This window comes from Lupinus angustifolius, chromosome LG07 (genome assembly GCF_001865875.1).
Source record: "Lupinus angustifolius cultivar Tanjil chromosome LG07, LupAngTanjil_v1.0, whole genome shotgun sequence".
In the NCBI taxonomy this organism is placed as follows: domain Eukaryota; kingdom Viridiplantae; phylum Streptophyta; class Magnoliopsida; order Fabales; family Fabaceae; genus Lupinus; species Lupinus angustifolius.
In genome coordinates this window covers 5915437-5934287 of record NC_032015.1, presented here as the reverse complement: position 1 = coordinate 5934287, position 18851 = coordinate 5915437, and the positions used below count along the sequence as shown (strand labels likewise).

At 34.1% G+C, this 18851-nt stretch overlaps 1 protein-coding gene across 1 annotated transcript; it reads left to right on the top strand.

Moving 5' to 3' along the window:
• Positions 1525–17975, top strand: LOC109352012 (DNA-directed RNA polymerase I subunit 2). The gene is given in 28 exon segments (XM_019593772.1): positions 1525–1756; positions 2076–2158; positions 2259–2378; positions 3401–3477; positions 4057–4120; positions 4332–4402; positions 4800–4877; positions 4999–5044; positions 5203–5383; positions 5465–5520; positions 5603–5762; positions 5765–5958; positions 9529–9616; positions 9876–9991; positions 11033–11160; positions 11259–11338; positions 11984–12228; positions 12308–12472; positions 12606–12770; positions 12854–12928; positions 13117–13220; positions 13305–13380; positions 13560–13688; positions 13769–13909; positions 15569–15781; positions 16008–16262; positions 17084–17525; positions 17706–17975. Coding segments are annotated over 27 exon segments (3690 nt in total). The 5' UTR covers positions 1525–1590; the 3' UTR covers positions 17498–17525; positions 17706–17975.

Sequence of the window (18851 nt, the reverse complement as noted above, 5' to 3'; positions counted from 1 at the left end):
CAATTATTGAATTCAACTAGAAGAGGAATGAAAGAAAATTGATTACCATATTATATTCCTTATGTTCTACCCTATGAAACCATTTAGGAAGAAAAAAATGACGGAGAAAGTGACATATAACAAATGATAAGGGGTAGGAGTTTTATTTATATATTATATAAATAAGACATATTATTTTCAGCGTAAAAATATATTTGTAATTAAGCTTTGGAAATGAAATTTAATTGGAAATTTCATACTTCAAAGTATTTTATTGGTGTAAACATTACACTTGGAAATCTGAATCTACAAGTTCAATTACATGGAATAAGGAAAGAACCGCTTGAGATTTTTGTAGTTTAGCTCAAATATATTATTGATAAGGGTGAATACATCTAAAATAATAGATACTACTATATATAGTGTCTCAACCAATGGATGTAAGATATCATTCACATTATCGTTTTGAATGAATACGTTGTAAATTTTATTAAATTGTGTTGCTTTCAAGTTTTCATATGCTTTGAAATTTTGGGTTTTATTCGGTTGCATAAGAGAAAATAAGAAGAGAGAAAGAATTGAGAAAGAGATAAATGAGAAATAGAATAGATTTTGGTGATATTTGATATAAGAGAAGAATAAGAGAAAATGAATTAAAAAAAGATGTTTTTTCTCTTTATCTTTTGTTTGGTTGGATAAAAATGAGAAGAGAGATGATGTTATGATTCACATGACAAAAATAACTATAAAATAAAGAAATGAGAGATGAAAATAATGTTTTATTATTAATTAAAAACAAAAATTATAATTTTAAATGATATATTTTATTATAATTTCAATTAACATTTTTAATTGATATTGTTTTATATTTAAAAGATAATTATCTACAGTATTTAAAAGTAAAAAGTAGATAAAAAACTGAAAAACATTTATGTCATTACATGTAAATTTTTTATCTCCTCTCACCTTCTCACTAAAGGAGAAGAGAAAGATTTTTATGTGGCTCTCCCATATTTTTTATTCTCTCATCTCTTTCCCGTGACTTGAGCTTACAAATATATTTGCATGAAAATATGATTCATACAAGCCAAAATTTTAAAGTCTCATATGATATAAATTATGAACATTTAAAAGACAAGTTTTAAAATAAAATATTGTTTTGATAAAGTCTCTTGAGTTTGTAATGTTTAAAGCAACTAGAATTTTGGACATGAAATAAAATTGTTACATTATTTCTTTCCACCCTAATTTGAAGGGATTATTTTCTGTCCAAATTAAAAAAAAGTGAAAATTGTATTCCATTCCACCAACTAGACAAGTAAAAATAATGGAATATTATCTTAACTTTCCATTTAATTTAAACTTAATATCAAAAAGTATTTAAATCCACTATTCTTGTATGTAAAATTAAGCCCACAACCAGAAAAATGGGCCAGACTTAAATTGAAAATGGGCTAAAAACTATAGCAATATCTAATCAATTAAAAATAAAGATAAAAATAAAACCCTGACTATAGTCATAAACCCTTCTCTCACCTTTTTCTATTTTACTTCCCACTCTCTGTTTCGCCTCCTTCACTCAGAAACCTAAACGACGCCGTTCTAACGAAGATGGCACATAAGCCAGGTTCCGTTCAAGATTTCGATGCACTGCGAGAATTGTTGAAGCCTCATATAGAGTCATTCGATTACATGTCTGATCAAGGTTTACAAATCATGTTCCAACACATTGCACCTGTTCAAGTCATCGATCCTTTCACCAGCACCAACCTTAGAAATATCCTTTTTCCTTTTCTTTATTTAATATTCGATATTTAAGTTTCAAAATATGTTCTTTTTTTATTCATTGATTGTTTTCGATACTGAATTTTAAAGCGGACTTTATAAGCTATTTTCATAAGTCCGAATAAGCTAAGATTTTAAGTATTTAACAGCGTTGGATGAATATAAGGATTAATGGCTGAAATTACCAAAAAGAAAAAGGAGATACACTTGTGCAAATGGATTCCACTTCGTTGCAAGTGGTAGAGTTGAATTTAGTTGTTGTTACTTACCGTTTTGATGTCATTGGTGTTTGTTCTTAACTTGTATCTTACTTTGGTTGGATCATCCGGTGCTGTATGCTCCACAGAAGGAACGTAATTCGAAGTTGCGGAAGGATACCTTATTTCCATTTGAAGCAAGTTTCAATATTCCATGTTATATTATGTAATAAATTATTGTTTCTATCTCATGTTTTTACTCAGTGACTGACTCGGTGCACTTTTGTCTCCCAACAGTGTAGACAGGCAAAGGTTTCGTATACAGGTAAGTTCACTGCAGATGTTTGCTTTCAATATGGTGGCGGGGCTATTATAAGGGAGAATGTTGATTTTGGGCAGTTTCCCATAATGCTTCAGGTTGGTTTCTTTGTGTGCTCTGGTACCTGTGTTCTTTGGGTTTATGAGAGTATTTTTACCCAATGAGTATGTTCTCTATTTATGTTTTATAATTTCGCGGATATTGAGGACAAACATTTGTATCCAGTGTGAAAAACTGAGAGAAAAGAAAATGAACAGAATAAAAGAAATATTGAATGTTGTATATTATTAATTGGTAACTATGTTGTATATTATTAATTTGATAGAAAGTTTTCTGTTATTATCTTTCCATGACTTACACCCGTAGAGAGAGTTTACATGGTTCTGGTGGAGCTACATGCAGAAAGTAAACAATGACACAGTATATTTATTGTTTTAGTTGTTTCTTGTGAGGAGGGGTTATTGAGGGCTTTTGAAGTTTTGGAACTCAATGAAGACGTGTAGTTGTATCTTATTTGCTTAGGTTTTGTTTGTTTCTTTAGTAGTCTGTTTGAATTTATGAGTCTTTTACATATTTTTTGGTTAGATTGCAGAAATAGTTGAGTTCTTGGATGCTGTACTATTTAATATTTATTGAACCTGGATCTGTTTCTTTTATGAAAATTGAAAAGCATTATAGAGATTAAAAAATGACTGCCCAAGGCATGACTTCCACATGGTGGGGTCTTAGGGAGGCAATTGTATGCAGTTTTACCCTCGGTCTCGTAGGTAGAGAGATTGTTTCTTGTATTTGTACCATAAAAGTAATTTTTTTATTTTTGGGGCGGTTTACACTTTACCGTGGGAATGTGTGTTCACATTATTTTTTTTCTGAAGGTTTTGCAATTTTATCAGCTTGTTTCTGATGTAGATAACCTTGTTTATTTCTTCGGTGAAATTTGACTTGAAACTAGTTCCATTTCCCCCTAATTTGTTACATCTTGACTTGATAAACACATTCACACTGACTTATATGTTTTGCATGTGTATATAAGAGTTTATTGTTTACAGTGCAACCATGCTTGGAACCATGGTAAATAATATTCTTTCACATGTTGTAATGAGAGATTCATGTTATGCAGTCAAAGTTATGTAATTTGAAAGATGCTGATCCCAGGAAACTTGCGTCTTACAAGGAGGAAGCATCGGAAATGGGTGGGTAGGTAGTTTAACCCTGCCTCTATGCTACTTGATACATGATCTTTGGTTTATTTTTATGCTGCCTGTTTGTTAAAATATACAATTAACTTATATGCATGCTTTTAGCTTTTAGGAGAGTTGGTCATTGATATAGTATAAGAGCCTCTAAGACAATGTGGTAAAGTAGTCAGGTGTTTTCTTCATTCTTTTGATTATATTCGATGTCTGGCTTCAAAACTTGTTTCTCCCTTTTTCCCACTCTTCCTCTTAGGTGTGCTTTGTTTTGGTAATACTTACACAAAAGCTTAAGAGAAAAGAAGCTTTTTAAAAGTTGAATTAACTTATGTAAGTACACCTGCTGTTAGTTAATAGCAATGGACTACGTGCTACTAAAGATTACAGTCAGTGAGTCTATGCTGTATAACCATAGCAATTTTAGTCGGAAACTTGCTTTGAGAAGTTATGTTTTGTGGTTTCCTAAGCAGTATTTAGTTTCCTTGTTTTGTTGCTTTTGATATTTCGTTTCAAGACCCAAACGGTTTTTGTGTGGTTGACTTATTCACTGATGACTGCTTTATGAAAATCATTCTTTTTTCAGTTACTTCATTTTGAATGGCCTTGAGAGAGTTGTTCGACTACTAATTTTGCCAAAACGGAATTATGTAAGTACATGTTGCCTTATGCACTTACTTTGCAGCAAGTGAGACAGGGCAGTTGTTTGCATGGTGTCTGCTTCACTTAAAATTTGTTATGATAATCCAGCAACTCATAACTGTATTGCTAGGGCCAGCATCAGCTTCTATGGCGATCATGGATTTATCAAGTCCTTGTCATAGCTTATTAATTGTTTTTCTGGTTCTTTAAATGTTGTAGCCAATGAGTATGGTGCGGAGTTCATTTAGTGACCGGCGGGAAGGATATACTGATAAAGCAGTTGTAATAAGGTTTGTTCTATATGCAGTTAGTGCCATTTTATTTGTTCACAAATATTTTCTTAGTTATTGAGGCACTGTTATTGATTTTTTTCTTTTTTTTTGCTTACGGTTATTGTGGCCATAAACATAATGCTGGGATACCCTTTTCCATCTCTTCTAGTGTGTATTTCATGTTATATAAGGTTTATGAATATATCATTTTATTTAATGGTTAAACATTGGATCTTCCGGTAGCCTCCTTATTTAATAGTTATCAATTTGTTTTTTATCCTGTCTCTTATAAATGATCTATTTTTTTTATAAAAATGAAGCAGTTTGATTTTTGTTATAAATTTTAACTCTTCAATCCTCATATTTGAATACTTTATGATTTCTTTCAAGGTGTTCTTACACTTCAATTGTCCAGGTGTGTGAGAACAGATCAATCATCTGTGTCAATAAAACTGTATTACCTTAGTAATGGAAGTGCAAGACTAGGTTTCTGGTAAGAAGCCTGTGGATAATTTAAAATAACGAATTTTAGCTATCTTCCATATACTTGATTTGCAGCCCTATAAAATTGCTCCGGATTAGTTGACATGTTTCATCATGATATCATTTTGCAGGATGAGAGGAAGGGAGTACTTGCTTCCTGTTGGCATTGTTTTGAAGGTAATGAGTCTGGATTCTATTTAGTTACTATAAGATGCTTCTTTATTTATTTCATTCCTTCCTTAATCTGGTTTCCTTGATTGTTCCTTTCATTTTCCCTTTGTTTTGTTTTCGTTGACTGGAGATTTACCTAAGGTGCTATTGATCATTTGTAACAGGCCCTCATTGACACAACAGACCGTGAAATTTATGTAAATTTGACTAGCTGCTATAATGAGAAGTATGAAAAGGGAAAGGGTGTTGTTGGGACTCAGCTTGTTGGTGAAAGGGCAAAAATAATTTTAGACGAAGTTAGAAAATTGTCTCTCTTCACTCGTCTGCAATGTCTAGAATATATTGGTACTTAATGTGGCATTCTTCAAGGTCCCTTTACTCCTCAATTTAAATAAATGTGCATTGATTTATTCATTTTAAATTCAGGAGAGCATTTCCAACCTATGATGGCTCAGTCTATTGTGAATGACAGCTTTTCAGTTGTAAGTTATTGTCATTTATTATTTTGATTTGAGGAAGGTTTCAAGTTTTCAACTGACCTTATTTATTAACTTCATTTGCTAGGTGGCTGAGTCTGTTCTGAACAACTATTTATTTGTTCATCTGGATAAGAATTTTGACAAATTCAATCTTCTCATGTTAGTCACCTGCACTTGTTCTCTTCTTGTATGTGATTATTTTGAATATTTGCTCAAACTATTGTTACTTATAATTAAAAATCTCTTTTGTGGAGAATCTATATATTGTTTGCTACTTCGCTAAAATATAACCTTGTAATTGTCCTTTCCTTTCTTCCCTTTAGCTTTATGTTGCAGAAACTATTCTCACTTGTAGATCAGACATCAGTATCAGACAACCCTGATTCCTTGCAAAATCAGGAGGTTTTACTCCCAGGCCATCTTATTACGCTATATCTTAAGGTGGAAAGCTTTAAATCCTTTTTATAGCACGTTTGTATTTTATCAAATAGTAATGAGAACATGTCATCCAGACTGGAAATCTGATTACATTTCAGTCTTAGTTTAGTTTCAGTCTGTTCACAACATATGCTTATTATTACCATCATAGATGTCACCCCTCTTTTCTCTTTGTTGAGGGCCTATGCTTAAACTTTATCTTAGGTCCAATTTTGCATTAAGAAATTGGCTCTTAATTCAAGTTTCAAATGAAATTGAGCAATTGAATTATGAGTTTCATGTTTGTTGATGCCTTTTTTAAATGGTTAAATTTCTTTAATAAAAAAAAAACTAAATAAAAACCTTTCCCAATTCCTAACGCTGACACTAAAACTTTCAATTGTAAGAACTAATAAGCAAGTATTAGGAGGGTGGACATTGTAGTTTGATCTACACGCTCTGCATTTGTCACCTTTGTTTGAAGTAATAACAGCACCTACGTGTGTTTAATACCTTATCTGCTGTCTGTTGCTGCAATTTCTGCTACCTTTTCTAATACTAGTCCCCTTACCATAACTCCCATGCTTTTAAGATTTCTTGTTTCGAAAAAGATGAGAGATCGCATGTTAAAGTATTGAAGTCCCACATTGGTTGAAAGTATCATATGAGCCAAGAGTCATTTATAATAACTTGGGCATCTCCCCCTATGTGCTAGCTTTTTTGGGTGGTAGATTTCTGAAAGGCAGGGCTTTTTTGGGGTGGTAGATTGCTCTTATCCAGTCTTGTTTAGTGAGCATCCCATTATACTTTCTCTTTCTCTTCCTCATTCTGGCAGGAATGACTATGACAACAAATTACATTGTATGAGATTTCCTTTGGCTTTTGGTTGGTGTTTCTAGCGTGACTACTTTCCAGTTAGGAGCACTGCTGTAAATCTAAGAAGGAAGGGGTGTGAGACTTGGTAATATTTTGTCGAAGAATAAGGCATTGGCAGCTAAATGGCTTTAACGATTTACTTCGGAAACTTTATCTTGGTGGCGTCAAGTCACACCCAGTATGTATGCTTTGCATCTGAATGGGTGGGATACTAATCGAGAAGGAGGAGTCTCTGATGCCAACTCTTTGAAATTTATATCTCAGGGTTCCCCCTTTTATCTTTAATTTGTCCCTTAACTTGGGTGATGGCTTTCCTACAAACTTTTGGGAAAATGTTGGATGGGTTCTGTCCCTGTTTTGAAGTCTTTTCAAAGGCTTTATCACCTATTTTCTTTGCATGGTACCCCTGGTTGCTAGTCTTGTTGTTAGGATCATTCCTCTTGGAACCTTCAATGTCTCAGAAATTTGTATGAGAGAGAGGTTGAGGAACTCGATTCTCTTTTGGTCATAATTGATTATGTTCACCCTTCTCCAGATTCTAGAAAATGCATCATTGATCCTTTAGGAGTTTTGTCTTGTACATCCTATTTTCAGTTATTGACTCTAATAAGATTAGGCCTAAGCCTAGTATTAAAATGTGTATAGAAGGGGAATATGCAAGTCTAGTTAGAGATTTCCTAATTGTAACACATTTCCTAAAATATCCCTAAGCAGTTAGTTTGTTAGGTTTTCTATAATAGTTTGTTAGTTAGGCTAGGGAACTAGTCTCTTGGATGAAGGGAATTTAATTAGGAAGTAGATTCTGATTGTGGAATCAGGGAAAAGGTCGTGGGACCTTACTTGGGAAGTAGATTCTGATTGTGGAATAAGGGGAAAGGTTGTGGGACCTTTGTACGTCTCAATTCTTGTTCTTCTTTCATTCTTTCTAATAATATTCTTGTTCTTCATCCCAACCAATAATCACTTTGATTCTTGTTTAAGGTATTGTTTTCCATGAATTCCTTTCTTTCTTCTTGATTCATACCAATGCTTTTCACTGGTATCAGAGCACCGATTCAGTGCCCTGAGGGAGTGGAACTACCAGCCCCGCTGTTACTCTACATATGGTATTGACGTGAAAGATGGTAAGAGACGACGATAGCTGGACACAAGCACGCGGGGAATTGCGTCAGGAATGCGAGGAGCTCCGTTTGCAAGAAGACATTGCTGACATCAGAGAGGATAATCAAGGAAAGTTGGAGGTGTTGGTTAAATGGCAGGATCTTCCTAGCCCTGATTGCACTTGGGAAATGACAGCTACTATACGAGACAAATTTCCAGACTTCCCACTTGAGGACAAATTAATTCTTTTAGGGGGGGAGAATTGATAAGATTAGGCCTAAGCCTAATATTAAAATGTGTATAGAAGGAGAAATATGTAAGTCTAGTTAGAGATTTTCTAATTGTAACACAGTTCCTAAAATATCCCTAAGCAATTAGTTTGTTAGGCTTTCTATAATAGTTTGTTAGTTAGGCTATAAATAGGGAACTAGTCGCTTGGATGAAGGGAAGTTTATTGGGAAGTAGATTCTGATTGTGGAATCAGGGGAAAGGTTGTGGGACCTTTGTACATCTCAATTCTTGTTCTTCTTTCATTCTTTCTAATAATATTCTTGTTCTTCATCCCAACCAAGAATCAAATTGATTGTTATTTAGGGTATTGTTTTCCATTAATTCCTTTCTTTCTTCTTGATTCGTACCAGTGCTTATCAAACTCTCTAACAGTACATATAGTTTTCTATTGGGTAAATATATTTGGAAATCCCAAGCTCCCTCTAAGTTCAAGGATTTTGTCTTGATTGCTGTTTTAATAGGATTAATACTAAGTTACTAATGATGTGCTTCAGAAGCACAGACCACTGTCTGCCTTATATCTTAATACCATAATAAATGTATTATGTGTGGCTGAATTTGAAATCGGACTTCATCTTTTTCTTCATCGCCCTTGGTGAGATTTCTTTGTCAAGTTCATTTGGTCTTTTTGAAGAAACATGGATTTGCCTTTTGGAGCTGCTATCTTTCCTCCTAATTAGATTTAGTGGTTTTGTTTATCATAAAAATGCCAAAAGTTTGTGGCCATGCTCAGTTTTCGCTATATTTTTTTGTATATGGTTGGAAAGGAATCACAGAATTTTGGAGATTTCTTCTTGTCTTTAGATTTTGTTCGGAAGACTGTTATTTTTCTGCCATCCCTTGGTGCTATGACCAAAGGTTTTCTAGTGGTGTTTCTAGGTTTGCCCAGGGACTGACATGCGTTTTAGAATTTTGAATAAATTCAAATTCCAAATCCCAGTTCAATTCTGTTGAAGCTTTAAATCGGTTTGTGTACTCTACATTTTCCTCTCTCTCTCGAAACATGATGTCACACCCCTTTTAATTTTAAAATTAGTTTTCATTTCAGCTTTTAGTATTATATTACCCTATCTTTGGGTTATCTTGTCTACTAATTTTCTTTCTATCAATGTATATTTGTCATTTTGAATGTTGCAAATGGAATGCTACTTTTTTTCACTTGTATAAGGTGTTTATTATTTTCGATGGATCTTTTTAAATACTTGTGGTTGAGTTATAGGTTTCTTTTGTTTTTTATCTATTGATTTTAAATTTTAGTAACAAACAAGCACAAAGGAGGTAACATAAAACTATTATTTGTTGTATTCATATATTGATGGATCTTAGGAAAAACTGGAAGATTGGCTGCAAAAGGGAAAGAAGCTTCTGCAGGATGAGCTACAAAAGCAAAGCAAGACATTTAATTTCGGTGACAGTATGTACATCTCAACTAGCTCTTTCAAAACGTTACTTTCTAGGACTCATAGTTTTTATCTGCTCAAGTATTCATTTGTTCTTACTCACTATAGATATTCATTGTATTTCTTTTGGAATAGGTACCGGAACATGAGTGCTTTAGAGAGTCTTCTATTAGTTATTAGTTGCTGTCTATAAATGGTATTTGATGCCTAAGTTTGTGATTTTTATTACAAATAATTCTTATCATTGCATTGTTTGCCTCTTGGATGTTGCAGTTATTCAAGTTAAGAAATTGATGGGTAAAAATCCATCAAGGCAAATCAGTGCAGCTGTTGAAAATATGTTGAAAACTGGAAGATTGGTTACACAAACAGGTCTAGACCTTCAGCAGGTAGTGACTGAGCAGGGCTCTGTTAAATAATGTCTCGATTTGTATTTTCAAGCTGCTAACTATCTTTTTGGTTCCATATTTGTAATACTTTTTAATAGGCGTACACATAAATGACCATACAACAACAACAACCAAGTCTTAATCATGGAACAAACAATGTCATAATGCTGTCATAAAAAAGATCATAATTAGACATTCTTTTTATTCCTTCATTTTTTTGAAGAGTAGTTATTTGCAAGGGTAGTTAAAATCGAGATTCTACTTAGGATGGGGAGAGAGAGAGGACGTGAAGCTGAAAGTGAGCGAGAGAGGAAGTGAAGCTAAGTGACAGATTCCACCGGTTTTACGCACGTACACGATGATCCCACTCAATCCCATGGAGGCGCACCCAAGACTGTGATCGAGCACGGGTTGGGGGTCGAGGATCATAAGATCGTGCGATTTCAAGAGCTGTATCATGATTTTGACTACCATGGTTATTTGTATCTGTATTGGGCATTTTTATCATGTTCAATATGATAATCCATTTGAGAGGATTAGATATATAAATAACCATTTTGTAGAACTCCCACTGACTCAGATGATCTAACCCCTTTTCCTCACTCGGTGATCTTCTGAAGTACCTTCTATATGATACCTTCTGTCCAGTAAAACCTATCTCTAATTATTCATCTTGTGAAGATTATTACCAGCCAACCTATGAAGGCAAAAAAGAAGTGATGTCCATGTTAGAATACCTCGTACTCAAATGAGTTTCCAACTTTGATATGGTGCTGTGTTCTTCTTAGTCAGGCAAATATTTTTGAAGATATTGGTCTACGAGATTAAGTTTATTTTATTACTTTGCTTCTGAGCCTCGTCTTTTAGCCATAAACAATAAAATAACTAGTCATTTGGCACTACAGTACAAAATAAATAGTGAGTGTACTACATTAATTTAATTTTCATTATGACAGGAATAATTAGTTGATTGCTTTAAATATCTTGTTTCTGTTACCTTCTGCACTTTTCATTATTCATATGTTGTTTTTGCTTAATCAGAGGGCAGGCTATACAGTTATGGCCGAGCGACTAAACTTCTTACGGTTTATTTCACATTTTCGTTCCGTTCATCGTGGGGCCTCATTTGCTGGACTTCGCACTACAACAGTGCGGAAGCTGTTGCCCGAGTTAGTACATTTTTACTTAATTATCAGACCAGATGAACTTGAATAAACATACATATATATGCATTTCAATTATGGACTTTTGTTTTTCTTTTAAATAGATCTTGGGGCTTTCTTTGCCCTGTGCACACACCTGATGGAGAGCCCTGTGGATTGTTGAACCACATGACTTGCACTTGTAGTAAGTTTTTCTTCTCTATTTTCTCCAGTCTCTGATTCATTTTGTTCACGTCTTAAAATTTTTGAAGCAAAAATTTCAAGTTTTTTGTATTTGTACCTAGTAATGATAATGATGTGTACTTGTCTTGTTAGTGGCTCCCACTCCATGCCTTGATCTACCATTTACATCCTACTTTGCAAGAATTTTGATTGCTATTTGGAAAATTTGAGAAATTACTTAGTGCATTAAGATAATAATAGACAATATGAGGAACTGCTTAAAACAGAATAGACAAAGTAGCAGCAACAAAATGACTGACACCAGCAGGATCCCAAAAATAAGCTGGTGATGTTGTTTACGGCAATTAGTCATCAATTCAAGTGACATGGTTTGAAACACTTTATGTAGCTCAGAAGACTGATATGTAAATAAACTTAGCATATTTATCCATCTGAACTTGCATGAGATCAATACTTACAAAGTTTAACCGTCTAAGTGAAAGACTATTGCACACATGCTACTCTTGAGTCGTGTCTGTGGTAAAATTCTTAAAATGTTATTATTCACAAATCAGGTTGGAGGTAATTTCTTTTGATGGACAAGAATCAGTTATGTATAACTTATACAGCAATATATTTTACTATTTTTTTCTCTACTCTTTTTCAGAGATTACCTCATTCTTTGATTCTCAAGGAAACATCAAAAAGGATTATTCTGAAGTAAAGAAATCCATCCTCAAAGTTTTAATTGAGGTTGGGATGACACAGTCATTGCCAAAGCTAGTTCTTCCTGGCCCGCCTCAAGTTCTTACTGTTCTTTTAGATGGTTGTATTGTTGGTTGTATACCTTCAAGTCAAGTTGAGAAAGTTGTTGCTCACGTACGAGCATTTAAAGTGTCATCTTCTGAAGAGGTTCATTGTTGTTGAATTTTCTCTGCTTCCTTGACAATGCACCATTCCCATGATATTGACTTAAAATTATGTGATGCAGATTCCTGATGATCTGGAAGTGGGTTATGTTCCATTGAGCATGGGCGGAGCATATCCCGGTCTCTACCTGTTCACATCCCCTTCAAGATTTGTTCGGCCTGTGAGAAATATATCAATTCCTTCCGATGGTGACAAAAATATTGAACTTATTGGACCATTTGAACAGGTCAATATAGATCTTATGCTTCCTGCATCTTATAATTGTTCAGAATTGATAAATTAAAGCCATGTTTTGAAGAACTGAACTTTTAACTGGAGATCTGTTAATTTTTAATTTTTGTGATTTTGTCCCGTACCAGGTTTTTATGGAGATAAGATGTCCCGATGGTGGAGATGGTGGAAGAAAAAGTTCATTTCCTGCAACCCACGAGGAAATTCATCCAACAGGAATGCTTAGTGTTGTTGCTAATCTTACACCTTGGTCAGATCATAATCAGAGTCCAAGAAACATGTACCAGTGTCAGGTCCTACAATCTTTTATATTGTCTGTTGCGTTCAAGTCTGTTTGAGAGATACAGACTTTTACATCTTGTTTTTTATGATGTAGATGGCAAAACAAACTATGGCATTCTCTTCACAAACAATTCAACATCGTGCCGACCAGAAGCTATATCATCTTCAGGTTTGTTCAAATTAGCTGGGTTTAGATTACAGATACCTTAGATTCCAAATAAAAAGAAATTGGTCTTTGTATATTGGAAACCAAATCTGGAACTTCCCAAATAATTATTCTTGTAGTTATTACATCCCTTGCAATCTGATATATCACTCTCGTATTGACATGTCTTCAATTTTTTGGGGGCATTTCAGACTCCTCAATCTCCCATTGTGCGCACAAGTGCATATACTAAGTATAGCATTGACGAATTTCCAACAGGAACGAATGCAATAGTTGCGGTTCTGTCATATACTGGGTAATTGGTTTAATGCAAAGCACCTGTAGTTTCAATCTTCTTGTTCGATTTACAAATGTGTTTTTTGTTGGTAACGTATCATAGATATGATATGGAGGATGCCATGATTTTAAATAAGTCAGCAGTGGAACGTGGAATGTTTCATGGACAAATATATCAGGTTAGATTCCTGGCATGACTAACCTTTCTTGATTTCCATGTCTTTGTTGATTTCTCACAATGATGCATATCAAGATGCCATTTCATTTTCTATTGTTTGCTTTGAATATTCAGATAATGTTTCCTACTCCAGATTCTGAATTTCTGATCGTAACTTTGCCTTGTTGACTGTATTGGCAGACCGAAACTATTGACTTGACTGACCAAGGCCGCAAGTCAGACCGATCTTCAAGAATGTTCAAAAAAAGTAATGTAGAGAAATTTGCTTGTCCCTCACTTGATTCAGATGGACTTCCACACGTCGGTCAGGTTAGCTTAATCTCCCTTTTTCTCAGTCTCCTCTTTCCTGACTTCAATTTTATTAAATAGATATCTTGTATGATTTTCAGATCATACGACCGGATGAGCCTTATTGTAGCATTTTTAATGAAGTAACAAGTTCCACACAAAACTTAAAGAAAAAAGGTTCTGAACCTGCTTATGTTGACTATGTAGCTGTTGATGTAAAAAACAAGAAGCACCTTCAGAAGGTGAGTCAATGCTTTTTACATATTTTGAATAGATAAATCATTTTTAGGCCACCACCTTTTTTGTAATTGGATAAGCTTTTGGGTTGACTGGTCCTTGATATAGTGTAATAGTCTCTACCTAAAGTGGTTCGATGTGCAAAAAGTATTTCAAATTAAATTGTAATTACAGCAAAAAGTATTTAAACAACTTACCTAGGGGCTTTATATGCAAGGGAGGTGTGTTATAGATAAAAAACTGCTATTTTTCCTCCGTGGCTCCACCTAACAACTAGGATTCTTGACAATTATGAACATTTACAGTGTTTTCTTTTAGTTATGCTTTCCCATGTCATCGTGTATTTTTTCCCTCAAATAGATCTCATATTCTCAATTTTTATAGCATTGCTAGAACTTGTTTGAATTTCTAGAAGAAAAGTGATATATCCTCCTACACCATAAGAAAAGTCAAATGTGTCACAAAGTGGTACTTTGTTTGTTAATGGTTGGTTTACAAGTTACACATGTCACTTCTTGTGGTGTAGGAGGACATATCAATGCTCTTTGTAGAATTACTGTAAAGAATTCCTCATAGCCTCTAGAGATTTTGAGTAGAGGAGTAATTCAAATCTAATCACAGTTCTAATTTAGAGAGATAATGCCTTAGACTTGGCGATAGTTGGTATTTCCTTAGCTGAGCGAATGAGATATTATCCATAATCACTAACAACCCCCTTCAATTTGGTGCTTATATGTCACATGCGTCAAGCATGTTCATAATGTAAGTTATCCTTGATTCCCGGGGAGACTGGGTGAATTTATCTGGTGTTTAAGATTATCCTAAGAAGAATATATCTATAAAGAGGTAGTCAACTATTATGACCTTGGTTTGCTCAGGAAGTACTGGATTCGAGTCAATATGTAATGCAATTGGTTATCACAGCTGAGTTTCATAAGGCCTTTCATGACACACTTTAACTCTTAATTTAATTCTTTTAACCATATAAGGTGATAACTTGCAACAGCCATAGCTTGATATTATGTTTCTGCACTTGACCTTGAAACGACATTCCATTTCTTGCTTTTTCATGAGACGAGGTTATCCCGGAAGTGGACACAATAAGATAGAGAACCAGGAAAATGAACATGATAAATGGCAGAAATTTTATTAACTTAGAAGAGAAAGGGTCAAGTACAACACTCTGGTAGATACTAATCCCTCTAACACCAGGCAGAACCTATGGTAGAGACAAATCCCTTACCACAATTTTTGATATGCGAGGCATTGTAGAGAGCTTTATTGTACTGGTTGCTGTTGCCCCTTTTTAATGTACTTCAAGGCTGATATCACAGCCTCTCTCGTCTTTCCTTTCTTGAATAGTTTTTTTAATACAAGAATCAACTCCCTTAATTTGATTAGTTCATGTGTCATATGTGACAAGATATTCTCTATTTGCAATTTAAATTTCATGTTTTGCCAAAAGATTATGTTAACCTCTAAACTGCCAAATCTTGGTTATCTACTTCAAATGCTGTTAAAGAAATGTGTACAATAAAGTTTCATTTGCTTAAGACAATTTGATCTATTTATTTATCCTATATGGTGTTTGTTGGTCTTCTTAACTTTTGATTATTCAGTTTGTTCTGTTAATTTTTAACTTCTGGTTATAATTGTCGGGTCAGGTTAACATACGCTTTCGACATCCACGGAACCCAGTCATTGGTGATAAATTTAGTAGTAGACATGGACAAAAAGGTGTCTGCTCTCAGTTGTGGCCAGATATTGATATGCCATTTTCTGGAACTACTGGGATGCGCCCAGATCTCATTATCAATCCTCATGCATTTCCTTCCAGGATGACAATTGCAATGCTTTTGGAATCTGTGGCGGCTAAGGTACTGCAACAAATTAAAAATTTAAGCATGAATAAAATTGTATTATCTGTCAGTTTTGAATTCAGAGTAGTTGAAGCAAAGTGAAGGTTTGTCAAGTAATAATTATACACTTTATGCAGTTTAATTTTTTCTCTACAATATAATTTGTGTTTTTGCTATAATCTAAGGGTGTGAGCTGTTCTTACTATTTATTTGAGGAAAAGATAATGAAAATTTCTTCTTTTAGGGAGGCAGCATACACGGAGAATTCGTAAATGCAACACCATTCCGTAATTCAGTGAAGAAAGAAAGTGAGGAGGCTGGGTCAAAGTCCGGCTCACTTGTTGATGAACTGGGTCTCAAATTAAAAGAAAAGGGATTCAACTATCATGGTCTGGAAGTCCTGTACAGTGGGGTCTATGGAACAGAACTAACATGTGAGATCTTTATTGGGCCTGTTTATTATCAGCGGCTGCGTCACATGGTTTCAGACAAATTTCAGGTGAAAAATCACTGTTTTGCCTTCCTAGTTCCTACGGAACTAGAAATAGCGAAACGATCCTTCCTCCTTATTTTGTATATTATTTGGTCCTAACTTGGTAGGATTCATTCAGTTTTTTCAAACTGTTCTGAAAATAAATTAATATGCTGAGTTACTGCTTTCCCCCCAATATTTTTACTTGAGTGGTTTTAATTCAAAGCTTTCACAGTTACCATTGTGATTTAAGTTTTGCAGTTCATTTTGCAATACTTTGGTGTCATCCAAACTGTTAGCTAACTTCAGTCTAACGTTATTCCTCTATTTTCTCATGAATCATTAGTTTTAAGAAAGTGTTATGTGATTGTTTATTCTTAAATTATAATGTCTATGTATCTTTGTCTCTCCTGCTCTGTTTTTCTGTATCTTGCTGTGACAGCTTTCAAAATTTTCACCAGTATCCATCTCTCTTGTTTTACTTAATAGGGTAATATGGATTTAGGTTTGGTCCTGTTGTGTGGATGTAGAGTCCAAGGACATATAAATCCCACACCGGAATCCCTTCCAATGTGGGATTCAAGTTCATGCCTTCCAATTATATCCTGACCAAAATCACTTTTATTTACTATCACAACCACTATCTCAGGAGTTTAATACATAAGTTAATGATATTTATAAAAATTATACTGATAATGCATCACATTTTCAATTGAAGAAATGAATTGTTTGGAGTGTTGTCTGTTTTTGTTCTTGTGAATTAATTTCTGCTGCCACAACAGACATTGTCATAAATGACAGTTCCAAGCATGAAACTTGACATGATAGTTTTTGTTGTATGTTAACAGGTTCGATCTACTGGAACAATAGATCAGGTCACCCGGCAGCCAATAAAAGGACGAAAGCGTGGTGGTGGAATTCGATTTGGAGAAATGGAACGTGACTCTCTACTTGCTCATGGAGCAGCATATCTTCTACATGATAGGTTGCATACCTGTTCTGATTATCACATTGCTGATGTATGTTCCCTATGTGGAAGCATGCTCAATACAACTTTCATCCAGCCACTAAAGCGGCCAGTACGAGAGATCGGTGGGCTACCCCCAGGAAGAGCTCCAAAAAAGGTCATGTGTCATGCTTGCCAAACAAGTAAGGGTATGGAGACGGTGGCTATGCCGTACGTATTCCGATATTTGGCAGCAGAGTTAGCAGCAATGAACATAAAAATGACTCTTAAGCTAAGTAATGGAGCTGGAGCCTAATATGATTGAAAGTTTAGTCTCAATGGCTATGATGACAAATGCATAGGTAGGTTGGATGTGCTAAGGTTATTATTTGATTGAATATGAATTTGTCATTGTACTCAGATGCTTTCTTTCACATCCTGGGGAGTTCAAATTTTCCAAGCCACATACTTAATTATTTATTTGTTTCAAATAGTGGGATGATGTTATAGATTATGATGTATCCTAGTTTTTTGAAGGTGATAGGTAATGTGTTAACCTATCTTGAAATGTATCATAACCTTGAATTTTGGCGAGTTTAACTTTATTGTTTTAGTACACATACCTTAGCTACTATTGTTATTGTTATTGTTATTATGTTTCCAATGAAATTGTATGAACATTAATACTTGCAATTTGTTTAAAAGTAATGAAAAGTAGAAATTGTAATTTATCCACAGCATGTTGTGAGGTATCACTGATACTCCTTTATTCTAGAAATGTACCTTTGTTATGCGTATGTGCTTTAAAATTATGTTATATTAAAGAAGCTAGAATCTCTAATGTTTTCGATTTTTTAGAGTGAATATAGTTTGGCTCAAGTATTGTTACTAGTGCACTTGGTCTCTTTAATTAAAATTAAATAATCATATTAGGGAACTGAAGTAGTTTTAAACATCTCACAATAATGGAGATAGCCAAACAAAGTAACATGTTTTGCAGTACTATATACATGACGAACTTAGAACTTATCTACACGTTGCAAGACACTAAAAAGTACAATATGAAAACACACTCATGTCTCTCTTGAAAAATGAATCTGAAATAAAAAAGGAAGAATTGTTGGAATTTCCTTAAAACTAGGAAATATTCCTATAACTAATTGGTTGATTTAAAGTAATTTTCGGATGAGTGCCATTTCTGTTAATGCCTAAAAGGTTGTTTCCTCCCTTAACTCTCACATACCCTCTCCTAAATCTTTAATTAGAGAGCCTTTAATAATTATGGTACACCTAATAATAAAAACATCTTAGTAACACAAGTGAACAAGGTAATATTGTAATTAATAACTCATATTTTGTGTACATATATCAACATCAATATCAAACCCAACAATAAGAAGTGCATTACCATTCATTGTTGCACTGACACAACTCTTCACCAAACACCATCTCATACTAACTGGTCCTAACAAACCTAGTTTCTTTAACCTTGTTCTTTATTCTATATGCACTGAAAAAAATGATTAATGAAAAGCAGTTGTAGTTTTTTTTACGTAATAGGCAATTTCTTTTACATAATTAATAAACTATAGAGTCTTTGGTGAACAAAAAATCAATAGAGATTATAACTCCTAAAAAAAATTCTGAAAACAGTTTTTAGAAAACTATTT